The 19219-nt window shown below is 36.7% G+C and overlaps 2 protein-coding genes across 7 annotated transcripts in view; one reads left to right on the forward strand and one right to left on the reverse strand.

Annotated features, from left to right (window-relative positions):
• Window positions 1–9010, forward strand: part of PTGR2 (prostaglandin reductase 2) — a 29278-nt gene extending 20268 nt beyond the window's left edge. For 2 of the 3 annotated variants that reach the window (XM_026671058.2, XM_026671057.2), the window contains exons 7-10: window positions 1221–1342; window positions 2505–2592; window positions 2902–2941; window positions 6637–7345. In XM_026671058.2, the coding sequence (XP_026526843.2) occupies window positions 1221–1342; window positions 2505–2592; window positions 2902–2941; window positions 6637–6701 (315 nt within the window). In that variant the 3' untranslated portion in view covers window positions 6702–7345. Of the gene's footprint in view, window positions 1–1220; window positions 1343–2504; window positions 2593–2901; window positions 2942–6636; window positions 7346–8922 lie in introns of those variants that run through there. The other variant, XM_087951654.1, reaches the window with a different exon arrangement.
• The window catches only part of TMEM62 (transmembrane protein 62), a 28249-nt gene continuing 17669 nt past the window's right edge, over window positions 8640–19219 (reverse strand). For all 4 annotated transcript variants that reach the window (XM_026671053.2, XM_087951652.1, XM_087951651.1 and 1 more), the window contains exons 11-14: window positions 16527–16611; window positions 14892–14996; window positions 12944–13062; window positions 8640–10751 (exon numbers count right to left, since the gene is read on the reverse strand). In XM_026671053.2, coding sequence (XP_026526838.1) covers window positions 10425–10751; window positions 12944–13062; window positions 14892–14996; window positions 16527–16611 — 636 coding nt within the window. In that variant the 3' untranslated portion in view covers window positions 8640–10424. The remainder of the gene's footprint in view (window positions 10752–12943; window positions 13063–14891; window positions 14997–16526; window positions 16612–19219) is intronic.

The raw sequence follows: 19219 nt of genomic DNA on the forward strand, positions 1-19219 counted from the left end.
TAAGAGTTGTTAACCTAATCCTACGTAGCTTTTTCTCTGGTAATATCACACTACTAACTAGAGCATACAAAACATTTGCTAGATGAGCAATACAGCTCATCAGTCTGGAACCCACATTACGTATCTGATATTAGCACAATTGAGAAAGTCCAGAAATATTTCACAAGAAGAGTTCTCCACTCCTCTACTTGTTGCAGAATACCTTATGCCACCAGACTTGAAATTCTAGACCTAGAAAACCTTGAATTACGCCATCTTCGGTCTGATCTAAGTATGGTATATAAAATCATACATTGCAAATGACTTACCTGTCAATGAATACTTCAGCTTCAACCATAACAACACAAGAGCACACAATAGATACAAACTCAAAGTTAACCACACTAAACTTGATTGCAAGAAATACGACTTCAGCAACAGAGTGGTCAATGTCTGGAATACTCTTCCTGACTCTGTGGTTTCTTCCCCAAACCCCAAAAACTTTAACCTTAGACTGTCTACTATTGACCTCACCCCTTTCCTAAGAGGTCTGTGGGGGGCATGCATAAGCGCATCAATCGTGCCTACTGTCCCTGTCCTATTGTTTCTTTTATTTTTCTTATATGTACCCATTTCATGTATTCATAACTATGTTTATACTTATACCTATTATCTTGTAAGCGATTGACAAATCAAAATAAATAAATAAAAATAAATCTTCTGAGAGATACATAAACAGGACTACTATATTTGAATAATAGGTGGAGCAAACACTTAAGAGATTTATGTTTCTTTGCTGCTATCTAGTGGTCATTTACATTTTTGGAGGTCAGATATGACAAGTCCACGCTTGGATCTTTTTTTAACATTTTATATTTGTCCAGATGAATTACATCCTTACAATTTAAAAAAGATAACTTTAAAACACAATAATGAATATATTGACTTGGCAAATATGCAGTTTGAATTATTATCTAAAATAATAAGTGAAAAAAGAATGTAATCTCACAGCTTTGTTTTCTATAGGCGAGTCCTGGAACATTTTCCAGGATCTTCTGTAACATGCAGAGAAGCTGGTTTTTGTGTATAGTCTTAAGAACCATAAATATGAAAGAAAACTATTGTTGTGAACCATTCCATCTCAGTTAGTTATAGACTGAATGTCTAACTTTCCCATCCATAATATTTCTGAAAAATACTCTACAAACTGCAATACTGTGTTATCTTTTTGTTTCCAACAGATGAATTCAAATAGCCATATTATTTTATGTGGTCAGATCTCCCAATATAACAAGGACATGCAGTACCCACCTCCTTTACCTCCAGAGGTAGAAGAAATGAGGAAATCACGGAACATTACTAGGTATTCCTCATTGGCTTATTCCTCCAAATGAAACACTGAATAAAATCTGCTGAAATATGTGAATGCTTTTTTTTTTTAAGTTCCAAAAATTGCCTTTCTAGATTGTTGCATCATCTAGGAAATAAGGTCACTCAAATAATTACTGGAGCTGAATTTGCAGCTTTACAGAATACTCTTGTCAGTGGACTATCAGTGAGAAAGCTCTTCGATAGAAAAAGAAAATGAGAAGGCTGATTTCCATAGATATCAGAAGGGAAATTGGAGTTGGAAATAAGACTTTTATCAGTGGATAAATGTGACATGCTTCCTGTAGCTCTCAGTCTCTTAAATCATGCCTTTGAGTCTTACTGACTGGAGAATGAGAAGCAATTTTGTGCTTTATTTGCACATTCCAAAGCTTCATGTGTTACCTGGAAAAGATGAGGGCATTTAACAGATATTTGGTTAGAAATTTAAAATGATACGGCAGTACGCTGGTCCACCCTTTCCCAACCTGGTGTTTTTTATATGAATTGTATTAGAATACTCCATTGTTCCCAGTGAGATTAGAACAGGGATTATTCAATTATTCTATCGAATCAGAAAAAATCATCCTCTGTTCGGAGATGTGTCTTTTGGAGTAGGCAAAGGATGGGCACTGAATTTACTTTGTGTCAACTTTGGAATGGCACAGATGTAAAGGTTCTAGTGTCCCAATAGGCTAAAGTATAATTTCAGATGAACCATTTACACTGTTAAAATATTAGACCAATTGGATCATCATTTCCTAACCCTTTAAATTATGTTTGCTGGAATGTGTTGCCATTTATGTCTGCTGCAGGTAAGACAGAACATACTGCTTGTTTCTATCCATGACAAATTTGGTGAGTTTTGTAGCTTCTCTTTCCTGTAATGACTCTTAATATTGGGAGTTTGATCTGCTGAAGAAACAGTCTCAGTCAAGTTTATTTTGGATTATAACCAATTGAATTATTATGTAACTATAAATATTTTTCTGTAAATGATGGTTACAATTAGATTGGAAATTTAATTATCGCCCTAAATGTTTTCTATGAGAATAATAGTTCCCCTTTGCACATAAAATCGAATCAGAAAGGCATTTCAGAATGTTGTTAACATTTAACGTTTGACTGCTGTGAGATGTCAGTTTCATTCTTCACAGAGAAAGATTCCTGGTTTTGAACTACATGGAGAAATATTCAGCTAGTACTCTGCAGCTTTGTCAGTGGATCAAAGAAGGAAAATTGAAGGTATTATAAAAATCAATAGGTAAATTGCTCATGGCTGCAAGCAACCATTTTCTTTCATTGACATTTTCTTTTCTTATTTGTTGTGGTTGCTGAAGCTGAATGAATAACTCATTTCACCTTATCTACAATGAATAGAGACACTTTTTAGAAATCATCTGATTAGATGTAATTATCCAAAGAACTAAGACTACAAAAGTTTTGTTTTGATAATTTTCAACAGTGTTTAATGAAAGAAAAAAATACTAGATTGCATATCAAAGGGGAAAATAATCTTTAATGTTACTTTTCCAAAAAAAAAAAAAAAAACAGGTCAAGGAGACAATCGTGGAAGGCTTAGAAAATACTGGAGGTAAGAGATTGTTTCTTTCTTCCAACTGCATGTCCTTGATTAAAATATGTGGACACAGGAAGGTCCCCTGGTTTATTTCTGGTTCAAACAGCAAAATTGTCTGACCCGAATCTGAATGCTATTGCCATTCACAGTTAAGGAATGCTAAATTTACTTCTTAATTAACATGTTTACATTTAAACTGAATGTGTTTAAAGGTTAAAACTGCTGAATCTAAATTCTACAATTTTTTTTGAATTTTGAATTTTTGAATTCTTTATTCAAAATTCACATAGCACCCAGAGACCAGACCCAACACTCACACACACGACAATCCCCAAACACCTAATGAATAGCTAAAATGAATAGCTCTTAAAATATTGTCTTACCATTTTATCATTTTAAAGAAACTGTTGCATGCTTCTTACACTATGAGTTTGCAAGTAATTATCTGGCTTCATTTTATTTTTCACAGCAAATTCAACCTACCCTGCAATCAATAACCACTCACATAATTTCTAAGGAGGTTACTATACACGAGTAGTCTGTGTATAAGTGAACTGGAAAATTATATCCATAATTTCTGCTAAAAATCATTTGTTTTGGCATAAATTGTGATGAAAACAGTATTTTTAACAGCTATGCTGGCTGGGGAATGGAAGCTGAAATCCAACTTACGTTGAACGCACCAGGTTGAGGAAGGCTGAGCAATCTAATTCTTATAGCTATAGGTAGAATAGAGGATCAAACTAAAAATGAATTAACGTAAGGGATTTCATTTGCTGGCCTTATATCAAACGTTTGGCTTTTGTTTTGAAAAGAGAAAGGACCTATATTACAACAACATGGAATTCAAATTGCATTGTATTAAGACACCTATTATTATTGTTGTTGTTGTTGTTGTTGTTAGACTTTCTATTATTGACCTCACCCCTTTCCTAAGAGGTCTATAGGGGCGTGCATAAATGCACCAACGTGTCTACCATCCCTGTCCTATTGTTTCTTTTATTTTTCTTATATGTATCCATGTATTCATAACTATGTTTTTACTTATACCTATTATCTTGTAAGCGACTGACAAATCAAAATAAATAAATAAATATTTTCCATTATCAACTTTGTTAAAAGGAAAATTCCCCTTTCCTAAGGGATTTTTGTTAGATAGTAGACAAAGCTTTTCAGTTCATCCTTTATCAATTTATAAATTTCTCTTTTGTTAGATTTATACTTTTAAAATATTGATACCCTTTCCACTTACTCAAGGTAATTTACATACAAAATAATATATAATAGAAGTAAGCCAATAGACAAAATACAGGTTGCCCTCAACTTACAACAGTTCATTTAGTGACCATTTGAAATTACAGCAGGCTTGAAAAAAGTGACTTATGACTGTTTTTCATCCTTATGATCATTGCAGTGTCCCTGTGGTCATGTGATCAAATTCAGGTGCTTGGCCACTGGTCATATTTATGACGGATGCAGTGTCCCAGCGTCCTGTGATCACTTTTGTGACCTTCTGACAAGCAAAGTCAGTGGGGAAGCCAGATTCACTTAACAACCATATTATTAACTTATTCATTTAACAACTGTGGCAAGAAAAGTCGTAACCTTTGACTTAACAACAGAAATGTTGAGCTCAATTCGAGCAATGCCTGTAATCATTCAATACATTCTATCAAGTCTGCATTCAAAGACCACGTAAAATATATTATTATGGACATCCAGAAAGGAGGATGAAATCTTGGCCTCCATACATCACTTGAGAGCCTCAGGGTAATTGCAACAGCTGCTGGTTTTACCTCATGTCATGAGATAAAAACAAGAGCTGGAGCTGATCAGAGGATCTTAAATACCATGAGAGGTCAAAGGTGAGATATAAGAATACTGAATGCAAGGCCAAAGCTCTGGAGGCCTTTAAAGATAATCTTTATCTTTACTTTGGCCTGAAGGAACTGAGAGAACTGTTGCAGTTATCACAGTTCTGTGGCTGTTTGAAAAGCCTGAAAGAAAAGGGGAGAAGGAACTAGATGTGTGAGAGAGGCCAAGAAATTGAGAAAATGTATAGGAAAACATATAGGAAGATCTCCAAAGAAAAAAAGAATGCTAATTGAAGAATGAAAAATTGTATTGAAAAAAAAGACACCAGATTTGTAGTTCTTCCAAAGGCAGAACCCTATGTGGGGAGGAGGGGATTTAGTCTACTATTGAGTAATACCTGAGGAATGTCAAGAAGAGGAAAACAAAAAGTGTTCATAGAGGGAGGGAATATAAACAGTGCTTACAAAAATTTGAGTTACAAATTTTCACCCATACAAAGAAAGCTTTTGCAACTCCAAGCCAGGAGATCCTGGAAAGTAGGAGGTGGGGAAAGGCAGTTTACTGCATGCGACATGTATATGCTTGGCAGCACCATCACAGATTGGGAGGCTAAACTTACTTATTTTGGACGCTATCCTTTCCTGCTGTTCACAGATCTCGTGGTTTGGTTTGCAGTGTTCTTCAATTTATGTAATGGGTAAAATAAAAATTCTATCTTTTTTATACTTGGGCTTACAAATAGCTTCTTGGAATGAAATATGTTCATAAGTAGAGGGCTGCCTGTGTTCCAAAATTGGAAATCCACAGAGGCTAGAAGCTATTAAATAATTCTGAATAATTCTGAGCAATTAAGTGCTGGCATTATCTTACTGTAACAATTGCATTGTAATATTAAATAATTCTGAATAATTCTGAGCAATTAAGTGCTGGCATTATCTTACTGTAACAATTGCGTAAGAGTTGGAAATGCAGAATGAGCTGGTGCAATTGCCATTGCTTTGCTTCAGCCTGGATCAGTGGGGAATCTGCCTGGGGCTAGCCTTTAAGATAAAATTGCTCACGCAGCCACATGAAAGAAAACACAGAGATTTAAAACTTGTACTGGCACCAAGTTTTGATGAAAATGTTTATTTAAACTTTTATTTCATCATACTGAAAGTACTATTAGGTTGCAAAGGAGAGGAATGCCGATTTGCGTGGTCTTACATATATGCATATTTGTAGATTCAAGCTAATGGTATAGTTCCGATTATAGCAAATCCATGTTATCTGAACAATATGGAACTGATTTCTCATTGTCTACATACAGGATTTGTTTAGGCTAACCTACACTTTCCAAATAGGTTTCCATCTATTTATTAACCAGATCCATGCCTCCTTAGTTTGTTCAAACCCAGTGAAAATAGGCTAGTGCTGCTACTTGTATATTTGTGTATTAGAAGTATGCAGTATATAGAAATGAACTTCTGTGGTATACTATACACTATTATACACTTTATTGGCTAAATCAAGTGCTTTATTGCTTTGAAAACAAGTTGTTTCTATCACCATAAACAAACTTGTCAGCCTGAATACAGATTGCCTGCCTTTATTATTTTTATAACAACTCAAGGCAGTGATATTCCAACAGGTGAGTTGGGTTGAAAATGAGTAACTTGTCCAAGATCATCCAGCTGCCTTTCCTGGCTAAAGTAGGACCCAGATCTCATAGTCTCCTGGCTTCTAGCCGGGTGCCTTAATCACTAGACTAAACTGGCTATGGGCTGATTATTGGAGGAAAAGTAACATTGTTTTGTACATTTAAGTCAATTCAGAAAGCATTTGTATTTAAAATTAAAACACCAATGTAAAATATTTCAGCTTTTTGAATTATTTCAACTTTTTTCCTCTTACAGCTGCTTTCGTGTCTATGATGAGTGGCGGTAACATTGGAAAACAGATAGTGCTTGTTTCCAAATAAAAACCATTTCTGATCTACTTTGTGTCTACCAAGAAAAGAAATATTTGCATAAGCCTGGAATAAACTTGTCCTTTGTATCTGTATCCCATTTTGGGGATTAGTAAAATCTTTTGAATCCCTAATTTTTTTCTAAGTTCTTTTGGGGTTTTACTTCCATCTCTTCGATAATTTTTCCCCCAGTCAAAATGTGTTTCTTGGCCTTTAGTAACAAATGATAAAATATTACTGTACTACTGCTATATAAATAAAATATTTACATATAATATAAAACCAAGATTAGTTTTAGCTGTTTGACCAAATGTTTGCAAGCAAATTATGTCTAATTTGACCAATTTGTTATTTGGCCTTTGTTAATATATAGAAAACAATTTCCTAACAGCACTATAGTATTATTTCTCAGTTTGAAGATAAATGTAAGCCATAGTTGAAGCAGCTAGGATTTCGTAACCAACTTCAAAACTTTAAAGTTTAAAAAAAATAAACCATGGCTTACTTCCTGAAAGTAAGCAAACCAATTAAAACATATTATATACTGACTTATGTTCTGGTATTTATAAACCAGGCTGTAATCACTACTGAAAGTGAAACAATGAGAATCTTTTCTTGTATACAATGCAACTATTAAAATGTGTTTGTTAATGTAATTTTCTGGTTTGGTCTCTCTTCTGTGATACTGTTCTTTCTGAAGCATTAATAGTGAATGATTGATTTTAGCTGTTCCTATTTTCTCCAACATTTTCACTGTTACCAGAGGTAGGATTCAGCCAGTACAGACTGATTTAGGCAAACTGGTAGTTCTGGCGATGAGTTGGCCCGCTCACCTACCTCTGCACTAGTCTGTCCTATATTTCCTTTGTTTGAAGCCCAGCTGATAGGCGTGACAGAGTGGATTGCTGCGCCACAGCTGTTTTACTCACTGGGGCTGCAGGAGTAGGTAAGTTTTAGAGCTGTTTTCAAATGCACCGTGCACGTGCGCTCACCAAACCGGTTGTTACACCTGTTGAATCCCACCACTGACTGTTACATAAATTTATTTAAATTAGAATAGTAAACAAGAGAAGACATTTCCTAATTATACGACTAAGTCATGGATTAAAAAAAAAACCTTTCTTACACTTTATGTCCAAATGTTCCAGCTTACAAAATCCAATGTAGCACAATGACCATGAGAATTATCACAAAGGAAGAAGATGCTTCTCTGAGTTCCCTTGTGATAAAGAAAAACTGTGGTAGGAAAGCTTTTAATAATTTGTGAAACAAAAGTTTGCAGAAAAGCCCTGTTCCATTCAGTATGTATCCTTTATGTTGGTTCTTCACTGTCAGGTAAACAAGAAATCAGCAAACAAGGTATCTGCAGAAACAGTACTGTGTCCCTAATACAGGTAGTCCTTGACTTGTGACCACAATAAACCCAACATTTCTGTTGTTGAGCGAGACAGTTGAGTTTTGTCCCATTTTAGACCTTTCTTGCCACAGTTGTTAACTGAATCATTACACTTGTTAAGTTAGCAACATGATTGTTAACTGAATCTGGATTCCCCATTAACTTTTTGTGTCAGAAGGTTGCAAAAGTTAATCACATGACTCCAGGACTCTCTAACCATCATAAATATGAATTGGTTGTCAAGCATCTGAATTTTGATCACATAACCATGGAGCTGCTCAGCAGTCAAAAGTGGTGAAAAATGGTCATATGTAATTTTTTTCAGTGCCGTTGTAACTTCGAACAATCACTAAATGAACTTTTGTAACTCAAGGACTACCTGTACTTCAGTAGGAATTTTTTACCCTGCAATTCTTACATACTTATCTGAATCAACTCCTAGTGAATTCTATACAAATTACTTTTAAGTAGACATGAGAATGGTTGTATGTGTCAATCAACACGTTAACATTTTCAGGTAAGACGGAAAAATGTTAGCAAATACAAGATTGGAATAAATAGTACACAAAAGCATTTTATTACAACAGAGACAAATTATGGAATTTGAAAAAATATTGAATAAAAAGAAATAAAAGTGCAATGTATATGCAGACTCAACCCGTACGTTATTAACAATGGGGCACAAACCAGAGGTAACACTTATATATATATTTTTGCATGTGCATTAGAAGAAAAAATGGCGGAGGCACTCTTTTACAATACACATACATACTTCCAGCCATATCATGTGCAAGATTATATAGAGTCTTATAACTACATCTCTTGGATTATTTTCAGTAAACATACAAACATGCTGTGACTTGACTCATCAGCCATACCCATCCTAATCATAAGCTGTGAATCCTGGAAGCTGAAAAACATCAGGTCAGTTATTGATTATGGCATAAGATAAATTGTATTGGACATTTAGAGACAGACTTCTACAAGGTTTAGCCATTGTCAGTAGGTGCTCATTTCACATGTGTAGTTCTATAATTGACCCATTTTCATATAAGTACAGGATACAGTTAACTGTATTTTTCGCATTCATTATTTTAACAAGATGCAGCACATTCTATTTTTTTACTGATTATCTCAGTTCCTGCATGACAAAAGTGATGAACACTGTTTATTTCAATCTCATTGTGATCCCATTCAGCATAATAATCATGGACCAAGAAAATCAGCAATATTCCATAGCAACCGATTGCTAATAGACTACATTGATCTGTTAAGTGATATATATGCAACATTAATACTGGCAATAATCCAGAAAGCTTTACAAGAAATTATGTGCATTTTAGTGGATTCTTGCCTATCTGAAATTACTAGAGGAAACCACCAGGAATTTGACATAAATCTATCTTCCATATGCAAGCGTGCAGAAGGCACAAACATTTTCATTTTCATCTGAATTCATATATTGAACCATGGCCTTTATATGTATGGTTTGTTTAAGCATTAATTATTTGAAAAAAAAACCACTATTTGTTAAGTTCACACAATATGCTAAATCAAAATAGAACATTTTGATTTTAATTCAGTTTATAAGCCACATGGCCAAGTTTGTACAGCATACTCTGACTCTGAAAACAGTTGGAGAGTAGAAGTTTCCTAAAGCAAAGGAAATGCCTTTCACTAACTCTGATTACGAGTCTTAATGGGCACCTCCATTGCAATCATTTGGGCATCATATTAACAACTCGGACATTACGGACTCTGTTATAAATAATATCGAAAGCACTCATAACATTTTTCTTGTCATCAAATCTGTTACAGTACAATATATATAACCAAAAACTACAGAACTTTTGTTAAAACCAGGACAGTTTGAAAAACATTTTTAAAAAATGGAGGCTGGAGTTGGGGAAATGACTGGGCTTGAAAAGGAAAGTGGACAAAGGTGATTGACATGACTTAACAGGCCTTCAATTAGGGCTGTGTAAGTTACTATTCAGAAAAAGGCAAATATCCTATGTTTAGGTAAATAAAAAACACAAAAGTAGAAACAATTACAAAGCATTACAATAGTCCATTCATAAATTTTGTCAAGCATTAAAACAGCATGATGTCAAAATCAGTGAGTATTAATATAAATATAAAAGAAAGCAGTTCCTGAGGCAAATAGTGTCACTTTTTTCTACAAGTTTTATTACAGAAGTTTCATAGCAATCCTGAACCTTCATAATCAATTGTCTATGCGATCAGAACATAAGACATACAAACGGGAAGTAGTTCACAGCTTTGTCACTTAACAGTTTAAGTGAATGTATACTTCAGGCTCCTGAAAAAAGGAAACATCAGGAAGTTTGGTAGTTCTTTATATCTATCATAAAGGTTCTCAGCAAAATAGATTCCATTGCCCAAATTCTGTAGACCAGGAAGAGGGTTAGTGCAACAACCCCAGTTTTTATTGGAGAAAGAAAAAAAGAAATAGTTCCATATGCCTTCAGTACGAAGTAACAGGAAAAGACTTGCCAGAAAAATAGAAGTAACATTGTTAAATGGATGGGCACAGTCCAATATGGTTTGGTAAGATACAGATGAGAACGAAAACATTGGCCCTGGCAACGCAGCAATAGGCACCAACATGTGTACGCCATCAGTGGTAGGTTGAAAAATAACACCTATCAAACAAAAACATTCTCAGAGCACATGCAGAAATAGAAATACATAAAATTATTCCAAACACCTGGCACATCAATCCATAAATAAAATGCAGATATAGTATATCTGTAATGGTATATAGGAATGACTGTAACTTTACAATAAAGTAGAATTAGATGATCTGGCCATGTTCCCTGTCTGGTTTTCCTTGCATGACTGACATCTCAGCCTCTTATAGCTAGGTTCCATTTAGCTATAGTAACTAAGCTGATAACTAAAAAACAAGCAAATGTGACAACAAATAGCCACTTTCTTCCTGGAACACTTTAAAACATTGCCCTACCTAAATTTCATCTTTCAGTTTTGTACACTATGAACTTCAGAAGCTTACAATAAGCTGAAAAGCATCAATTTTTAAACAATTATACCCTCACATATTAATAAAACAATATATGTTACACACTTGAGTGGGAGAACACTTGTGGATTTAACACACTCCGAAAACCATTGATCACATATTTAAAAAAATTGATGAATTTATTTTCAAATAGTGGGGAATTAAAAATACTAGTGAAAGAGAAGCTCATTCATATTTTTCAGCAGGAAGTTCCATTAATCACTACAAACATGTAGAGCAGGGCTGTCAAACTCCCAGCCCATAGGCCGGAAGGGTCATGCGCTGGCCACGCCCACACCCGGTTTAGTGAAGGGGGGAAAAATCCTGATGCATCATGTTTGACACCCCTGATATGTAGAGGGTGCTGTGGGCCCATGACAGGAAACTAGCCTACATCAGTGTTTTTCAAACTTGGCTACTTTAAGATGTGCAGCTGTGGACTTCAATTCTGGGAGTTGAAATCCTCACATCTTAAAGTTGCCGAGTTTGGGGGCGGGGGCGGGGGGATTGAAATGAGAGATCCTTGGTGCTTTCTGAGCTTGGTTGTTTTCTTGTAGACAGTTCATTATCCAAACTAGGTAATGTCTTGTTACGATGTTTCCTTGTTTTGGGTAATGAAACATCTGCAAGAAAACAACCAAGCTGAGAGAGCACCAATGACCCCTCAAAATGACCTACAATTAACTTTTAAATAATCAAAGCAATGAGGTTATAGCTGTCCCCAAGTCAAGTAAAAACTGCAATTACAAAAGGTTTCTCCAGTGGGAAAATACAGAAAGTTGGCTTAATATACAATTTCAAAATAGAACCTCAGCAGTATCAACAGTTCTTCATATGAGATAAAATGGAAAAAGCAGATCAAGCCTCAAGCAAATTTACTCCAAGTAGATGTCCATAAAATGCTCTCTCTGGAACTGCTGTGACAAATGTTCAAAACTTCATCTTGTGTGAAGCTGCAACAATCAGGCCCATTTCACATTTATTTATGACCTTACCTGAACTTCAGTGACTGATCTGTGGATAGGTCTTGAAGTGCAGGAGATTAGAAAATCCTATAAGAACTGGGGCCAAATTATTTGAAAGTGTGTCTCCTTTTTCAGCATTACAAGAAGCACAGCCTGGAGAGGTGTGGGGCCCCAAACAATTGCCTTTCATTTCCCATTTACCCTGCCCCCTTGACAAAGCTGTCTTCCCCCTCCTCTGTAGTATGCTTGGCTACTTACACTTGCCCTGCTTTCTACTAAGATGGGGCTGTCATTTGCATCCACAAGTGGGTTAGCAGGGACACAGGAAAGAGTCTGACAGAAATAGCAAGACTTACTACAGTGGCCTTCCTTGGTAGGTTTATTGGCTCCCTCTTTTAACTATTGGTGAGTTGCGAAAATGTTTTTATTTTGCCCAATACTTGGCTTTACCCGACATGCTACAAATATTTGTAAGAGAGGTCTCAGTTCTTTTGTTTGTCATTATGGTTTTTGTGTGATTTTTCTTTTGTAAATAAATAAATTGTTTTAATAAATAAGTGCCATGGGAATCTTACTGTCAAAAGGCAGGAGAGGGAGGGAGGCATAAGTTCTAAACAAATACATACCTATTCCAACATTATTCCAACATTAACAATTACGTGGAAAGTTAAATTTGTTCTGAAGAAATTGTATACATCTGAATAGTCTACTAAATGTACTACTGGAAGCTTGTTATAGTTATATTAACAAGCAATGCTCTCTCTAAGTTTTTTTTAAATCTTGTAACTCATTTAACTATTGGAAAAAAAGATCAGAAGATTGTTTTAAAAAACTATGCTGAGAGTCCTACCTGTAAAATTCCAACAGCGAAGGTTGAGACGCCTTCAAAGAACTGGCCATTAACAATTAACCCAAAGGAAAAGCAGACACCCACATGGTCATCTATAAGCTCACCAATGAACCAGGGTCCTGATAGGAAGAAAAATGGTATTATATTAAGCATATCCACAGCATTAAATAAACATTTTTCCAGTTTGAAATCCTTGCTAATAATCACTAGGACAAAAAGATCCATGCAAGTAACAAACTCCTATAAATAATGCCATTTGATCAGTATAATCTATTCAGTTAATTAATTCACATATCAAACTATGCTTTGGTCACAATATTATAAACTATGGTTTTTAAACCCCAATGGGAATGGTTTGTTCAACAAGTTAAACCAGAACCAAATCAACCAGATTATTGTAATTATTGTGATGTGTGAATTTAGTAAGATATTTCAAATTAGACATAAAGGATTCTAATTTTTATATCTTATTATTTCTTTGCCTTTTGTAAGAGAAATCAAAGTACAAATACTTTAAAATGTAACTTTTACTCCCAAAACAGGCATTTTTAAAGAGATGCTACCTTCCAAAAAATAGATGTGATTAAGAAATGTGGGTTTGGCCATCACTTCTGTCATGGACTCAGTGGCCAATAAAAAACAGATACATTAAAATAAAATAAAAATGCATTAGAAGCTGCATCATAAGCAGCAAACAGTAATGCTGGAAAATATAAAGAGTGAAGATTTGAGCAAAATTATCAGAAACATCTTAGTTTGGAGCAGGGATGTTGCTTTTTTATAAGTGCAAGTCCTGACAAGAGACAGTCCTCAATTTATGATCAAAATTGGGACCATAGCTAAGCAATATGATTGTTAAGTAAGTTGTATGCAATTTTATGAATTTATTGTCATGGTGGTTAAGCAGATCACCATGGTCATTAAGCAAATCAAGTGACTGCAGGGAAGCTGCAATGGTTGTAAGTGCAAGGACCAATCAGTCATCAGTCACTTTTTAGCATTGTCATATCTTGAACTGGTCATTAAATTAAATAAGTCGTACATGTAGGACTACCTGTGTATTCTTCTCAATAATTCTATACGCTGGAATCCTTGGCAAGCCACTACATACAAAGCTCACCATTTTTTGTTCATCTTGGTATGTAGTGCCTAAGAAATCATCTCATATGTATCAGTTAAGCATGAGCAAGTCTAGTCAGTTCTTGAATGGAGGGCTTTCAGAAAATCACAGGACTACAAGCTAGACTGAGAAGCTGAAAAACTATCCTGAAAAAAGGCAAGAGCAAACTGTTTCTATACTGCAATCAAGAAAACAATCTATTACACATACTCTACAGGTAGTCCTCGACTTACAACAGTTCTTTTTGTGACAGTTCAAAGTTACAACAGCACTGGAAAAAGTGACATGACCGTTTTTCACACTTACGACCATTGCAACGTTCCAATGGTCACGTGATCAAAATTCAGATGCTTGGCAACTGACTCATACAGTATTTATGACTGGTGCAGCATCCCAGGGTAATCAACTTTTGTGACAGGCAAAGTCAATGGGGATGACTTTACAACCGTGTGACTAACTTAATGGCTGCAGTGATTTACTTAAGAACTGTGACAAGAAAGGTTGTAAAATGGAGCCAAGCTCATTTAACAACTGCCTTGCTTAGCAATAGAAATGTTGGGCTCAATTCTGGTTGTAAGTTGAGGAGTACTGTACACTATGTGTCCATGAAATTATCAGAATCTGAGTTCTACTACAAGGAGATTTTCCTGCTTTTAAAAAATCTATGAAGGGTTTGGGTTTTTTAAAATCTAAATTATGCCAATACATGGTTCAAATGATTATATTTGTAAGAATTCATTATTATTTTTCATTTAGAACCCTATTAAAATGTTTTGCAATAAAGCCTTCAGAAATTAATAAACTACTTTTCACATTCTGTGCACTTACCTAGAACAGTATATAAATTCAGCAACAGAAACGAGTAGAAGAATAAATCTATTTTGCTCAGGATATGAAGAGAAAAAGAGGTTCCTACAGCCACACCCAGAGGTTCTGAAAGAGTAACATAATCTCAGTTCAAAATTATTGCTTGCTGCTGCTGAAAACATACCAGGTCACAATTTTAGAAAGTAACTCATCATCAACAGCTAGTGAAAAGTTGGATTAGAACCAGTGTTCCACTTGTTCTAGAATCTAGAAGGTACAGTATTAGACTAGAATTAGAGACAATCTGGTTTAAGTCTATTCTTAGCCACAACAGTTATTCAAGTGATTTTGGAGCAATCACTCTCAATTCAGTTAACCTTATAGATTATTGTGAGGAAAAATTAGAGGAGTGCAACATACATTGCTTTGAATTCCTGAAGAAAATGTATATAGAAATCTAACAAATTATAATAATAAAATAAAATGTCTTAAATACATTTGTCTAAATCAATTCAAGATGTACAACATAATCGCCCCCACTTAGGTTTTTAAATATTTAGATGTGAATGCCACAAACATATCACAAATAAAAATAAGAGAAATCCTAATATTTATTCTAATATTTCAAAATGAACCTCTATTCTGATACTGGAATCTAATAGCTATTTTATGTGATTAAAAGCTAGCCCAACTCAAATGGTGTCATCAGTTTTCTAAGAATATTCTAATTAGAAAACATCAACCTATACGAGATAATACTGTAGCTATGAAGTAGTCACAAATGACCTGCTGATGTTTGTCCCATCGTCACGTTACCCAAATTTTGCTGGAGCAAAATTCTGGAAGTACAAAGGAGGCTAGCTGAGTACATCTTATAATCAATATCTATCTTCCATATTTGGGCAATGTAGGGACTGATATAGGCATTGGTCAATTTTTCAAAAACATAATTTCATTTCAACCAAGTACACCAATGTTACTGCCACCATTACTGATATTATAATCGGCTCTAGGCAAATTAAAAGATCCTCAATGACAACTAAGACCAGTGAGAGTTTCACTTGGAAAATTATATATATAAAACATATATATATATAAAACATAGTATGGCAAATAGGCGGAGCATGGCTTCTGCAATTCTTTATCAACAGTCGCCAAATACAGAGGGGTCTATGTTTTCTTCTTTGTAACTAAGTAACATGCTGTGTCTCTGTGTCTATGTTTTTCTCTTTCTGCCAGGACTTTCCTGTGTTTGCGTGCAAGTTGCCCTGTGAAACATAGGGCAGATTACATACTCTTTGGGACAAATGCCCGGGGGCAGGGGAGCAGACAAGACTTAAAGAGCAATAATCTCAGTCACTGCCCAACTATCTCTCTGAGTAGGAGGCACTGTGAATTTTTCTCTGTTGTATTTTTCTCTGCAGCCTCCAGTTGAATCTAGCCTGTTACTGAGCTAGTTCTTTCTTTTGTTGGTTTTTCCCATGATAGTAACTTTAGGTTCCTTCTGTACGGTCTTCAGAGACTTAATCTGGACAATTACTGAGAGAATTGAGACTCTCTTCCATAATTTCTTTTCAACATTCCATGATGTTTGAAAGAAGAAAAATAAAGTGGAGAGGAGAGAAAAGGAAAAAGGATCAGCATAATTGCTCTTACTTTTAAATTTAGGTTTTGCTCGAAACCGGAAAATAATCAGCAAAGCAACTTGAAATATAATTGTTAATACAAAGAATGTTCGTACCTGAAAAAAAAAAGTCAAAAGCAGTATGATATATTTTGAAAATGGAAAAATAAAAAGGTTAGCTAGTATTAACTAACTTTCTCTATTATTAAGAAATATATGAACAGAAGCTTCTTCTCTCCTGTACCACAAAGAATTTCCTAAAAATGGAGAGGGTTTGCCTTTTTTGTCTCTCTCCTTCCCTTTCTGTTCCTATATACAGCAGGAAGTGAGCAATTAAGATACCTTGCATTCCTCGTCACCATAGAAACGGCCTGCCACGAGGCAGAGTTCTCACCACAACCGCTAAACAACTCTGACGCACAACGTGGAACCTACACCAACCTCAAAAGGTACTACCTACATATTTGGGGGTGGATACCAACCTCCTCATAAAGTACTCTCTGGTGAGCCATGTACCGTCCACAACACATGCCCTCGAGCCAGAACGCCACGCCTACGATGACGGCATACGAAGAGATGACTTGCCCTCACAAAGAAGTAACAGAACCATCACTAAGGTATGGAAGGTTAGACTTAGCAGCCAGCAGTGTGTACAAATTCAACGACAAGCCAGGCAGAGAATACCTACTATGGAAGTCTATTTTCACGAGCACCGCCCAAAGCGAACAGCTGCTTCCCGGTGAAGAACTTAAATTTCTGTTGGCATGGCTAGGACCACGGTCTAGCTACATGGTGAAACACATTTACACAGGCTTACTTAACGACCCAGACACTGCTCTAAAACGAGCGTGGGATGCTTTGAACCGGAAATATGGCAAAGACACATTGATGGAATACTCGCTCCTAGAATGACTTTACAGTTTCCTGTGTATCGCCATCCATGAAACCCAAAAACTAGAGGACTTTTCCAACATCCTTACAGAGCTGTGAACAGCCAAAGAATGTTCCGACGTACCAGGACTGGCTTGCCTTGATCTCTTCATAATGCAAGAAGCAATCATCGCCAAACCCCCAAAAGAAATATTAGATTGATGGATTGTTTTGTCTGATGCTTTTCTGGCCGCAAACCGCAGACGAGACCCACCCTTTGCCTTTCTCCAAGAATTTGTCTTCCAGCAAACAGAGTCCTGCAACAGTTTCAGAAACCTTCGCCTCAGATGCAGAGTTTACCAACCTGACAGAGACCGCTATTGCAACTCTGGACCTCTCCAGCTTCTACTGCACATCTCTACAGATCATCACCAAACGTCAACACATAACACCGAGATCGACTCCTCATCCACACACAGTTGGGGAGAGAACTCATCAGATACAACCCAATTTAGATCTCCGAATACAAGGAGAATACAGCACACTCGTCACGCGCTGAACAGCTGCACTGGGTTTGCAGCGAAATCACTGACCCAACAAAAAGAGTTGCTAAGGGAGTACCAATACTGCTACAAGTGTTGTGAATCCAAACACCCGTCCAAGTACTGCACAGCCAAGGTGCAATGCGATTTATGTAATAGTGACCAGTACCCGACCAGACTCTGAGCCGTCACTGCAGATATCTCGTAGCCCTCCTTCGGACAAGGAGCCTCAACGTAACACAGAAGCATACAGGACTCCTCAACAGACTGCCAAACCGCAACCAAAACCGAGGATGAGTGTCAACTGCACAGCACTGTGCGCCGACTCACCATGCCCTCGTTCGTGTCTTCCCATCTGTTTGGCCAAAGTGTACCCTGAAGGATGCCCTGAAGATGCCATGAAATGTACATGCGGATAGACACTCAAAGCACCTGCACCCTGGCCAGACCTGCATTCTTCGACCTCTTTGAAGTACAACAGGACGAACTTTCCTTCACTGTATCAACATGCCATGGACCAAGAAGCACGGCGGGGAGGAGAGCTACTGGACTCTGCACAGAGTCATTGGATGGAAGTTCCCGGTTCCCACTGCTGCCCGTGTTTGAATGCAATGGGGTACCGAACGACCGCAGTCATATTGCAACACCTGAGGTCATAAGTAGTATGCCTCACCTACAGCAACTGGTTCATCACTTTCCCGCTCTAGATCCGGAGGCTGAGATCCTACTCTTGCTGGGAAATAATGCCCCACATGCCTTTCTCTTCTCCAAGTCAGTCGGCGGCCCTGTAGACGGCCCAGTGGCCATCAAATCTCCACTAGGATGGGGGATCATAGGAATTGTCAGTGATGATCAGATGCAGGCTCCAACCCAGACAAATGCCTTAGTACCATCCATTTCAACTGCCTCCTGATGCCCTTTAGCACCATCAAAACCAAGAATGCCGTTGCAGCCTAAGAGGCTGCCGGCAATCAGTACACTTTTGCTAGGACACCCTAAACGGCCGCCAGCAACCACCAGACATCCACTAAGACGCTCTACACAGGCATATGCCTACGCAACACCCTTTCCAACACCTTCCCAATGCCGTTTGACACCGTGGAAGCAAAAGTACCGTTCCAACCCTAAAAGGCCACCAGAAGCGACCACAAGACTTTCACCTTTGCCACCAAGAGTACCTGTATACCCTAAAAGGCCGCCAAAGGTGACCAGCAGACTTGCACCAAGAACCCAAACTTGAAGATTGAACCTCAAGCTTTCATGCTTTGCTTTGTTTGATGCTTTATTAATGTTTACTGTTTTTCTTAGTTATA

Source organism: Notechis scutatus, chromosome 1 (genome assembly GCF_049901735.1).
Source record: "Notechis scutatus isolate UNSWTSFEM ecotype Mainland chromosome 1, rNotScu1.2, whole genome shotgun sequence".
NCBI classification, from domain to species: Eukaryota; Metazoa; Chordata; class Lepidosauria; order Squamata; family Elapidae; genus Notechis; species Notechis scutatus.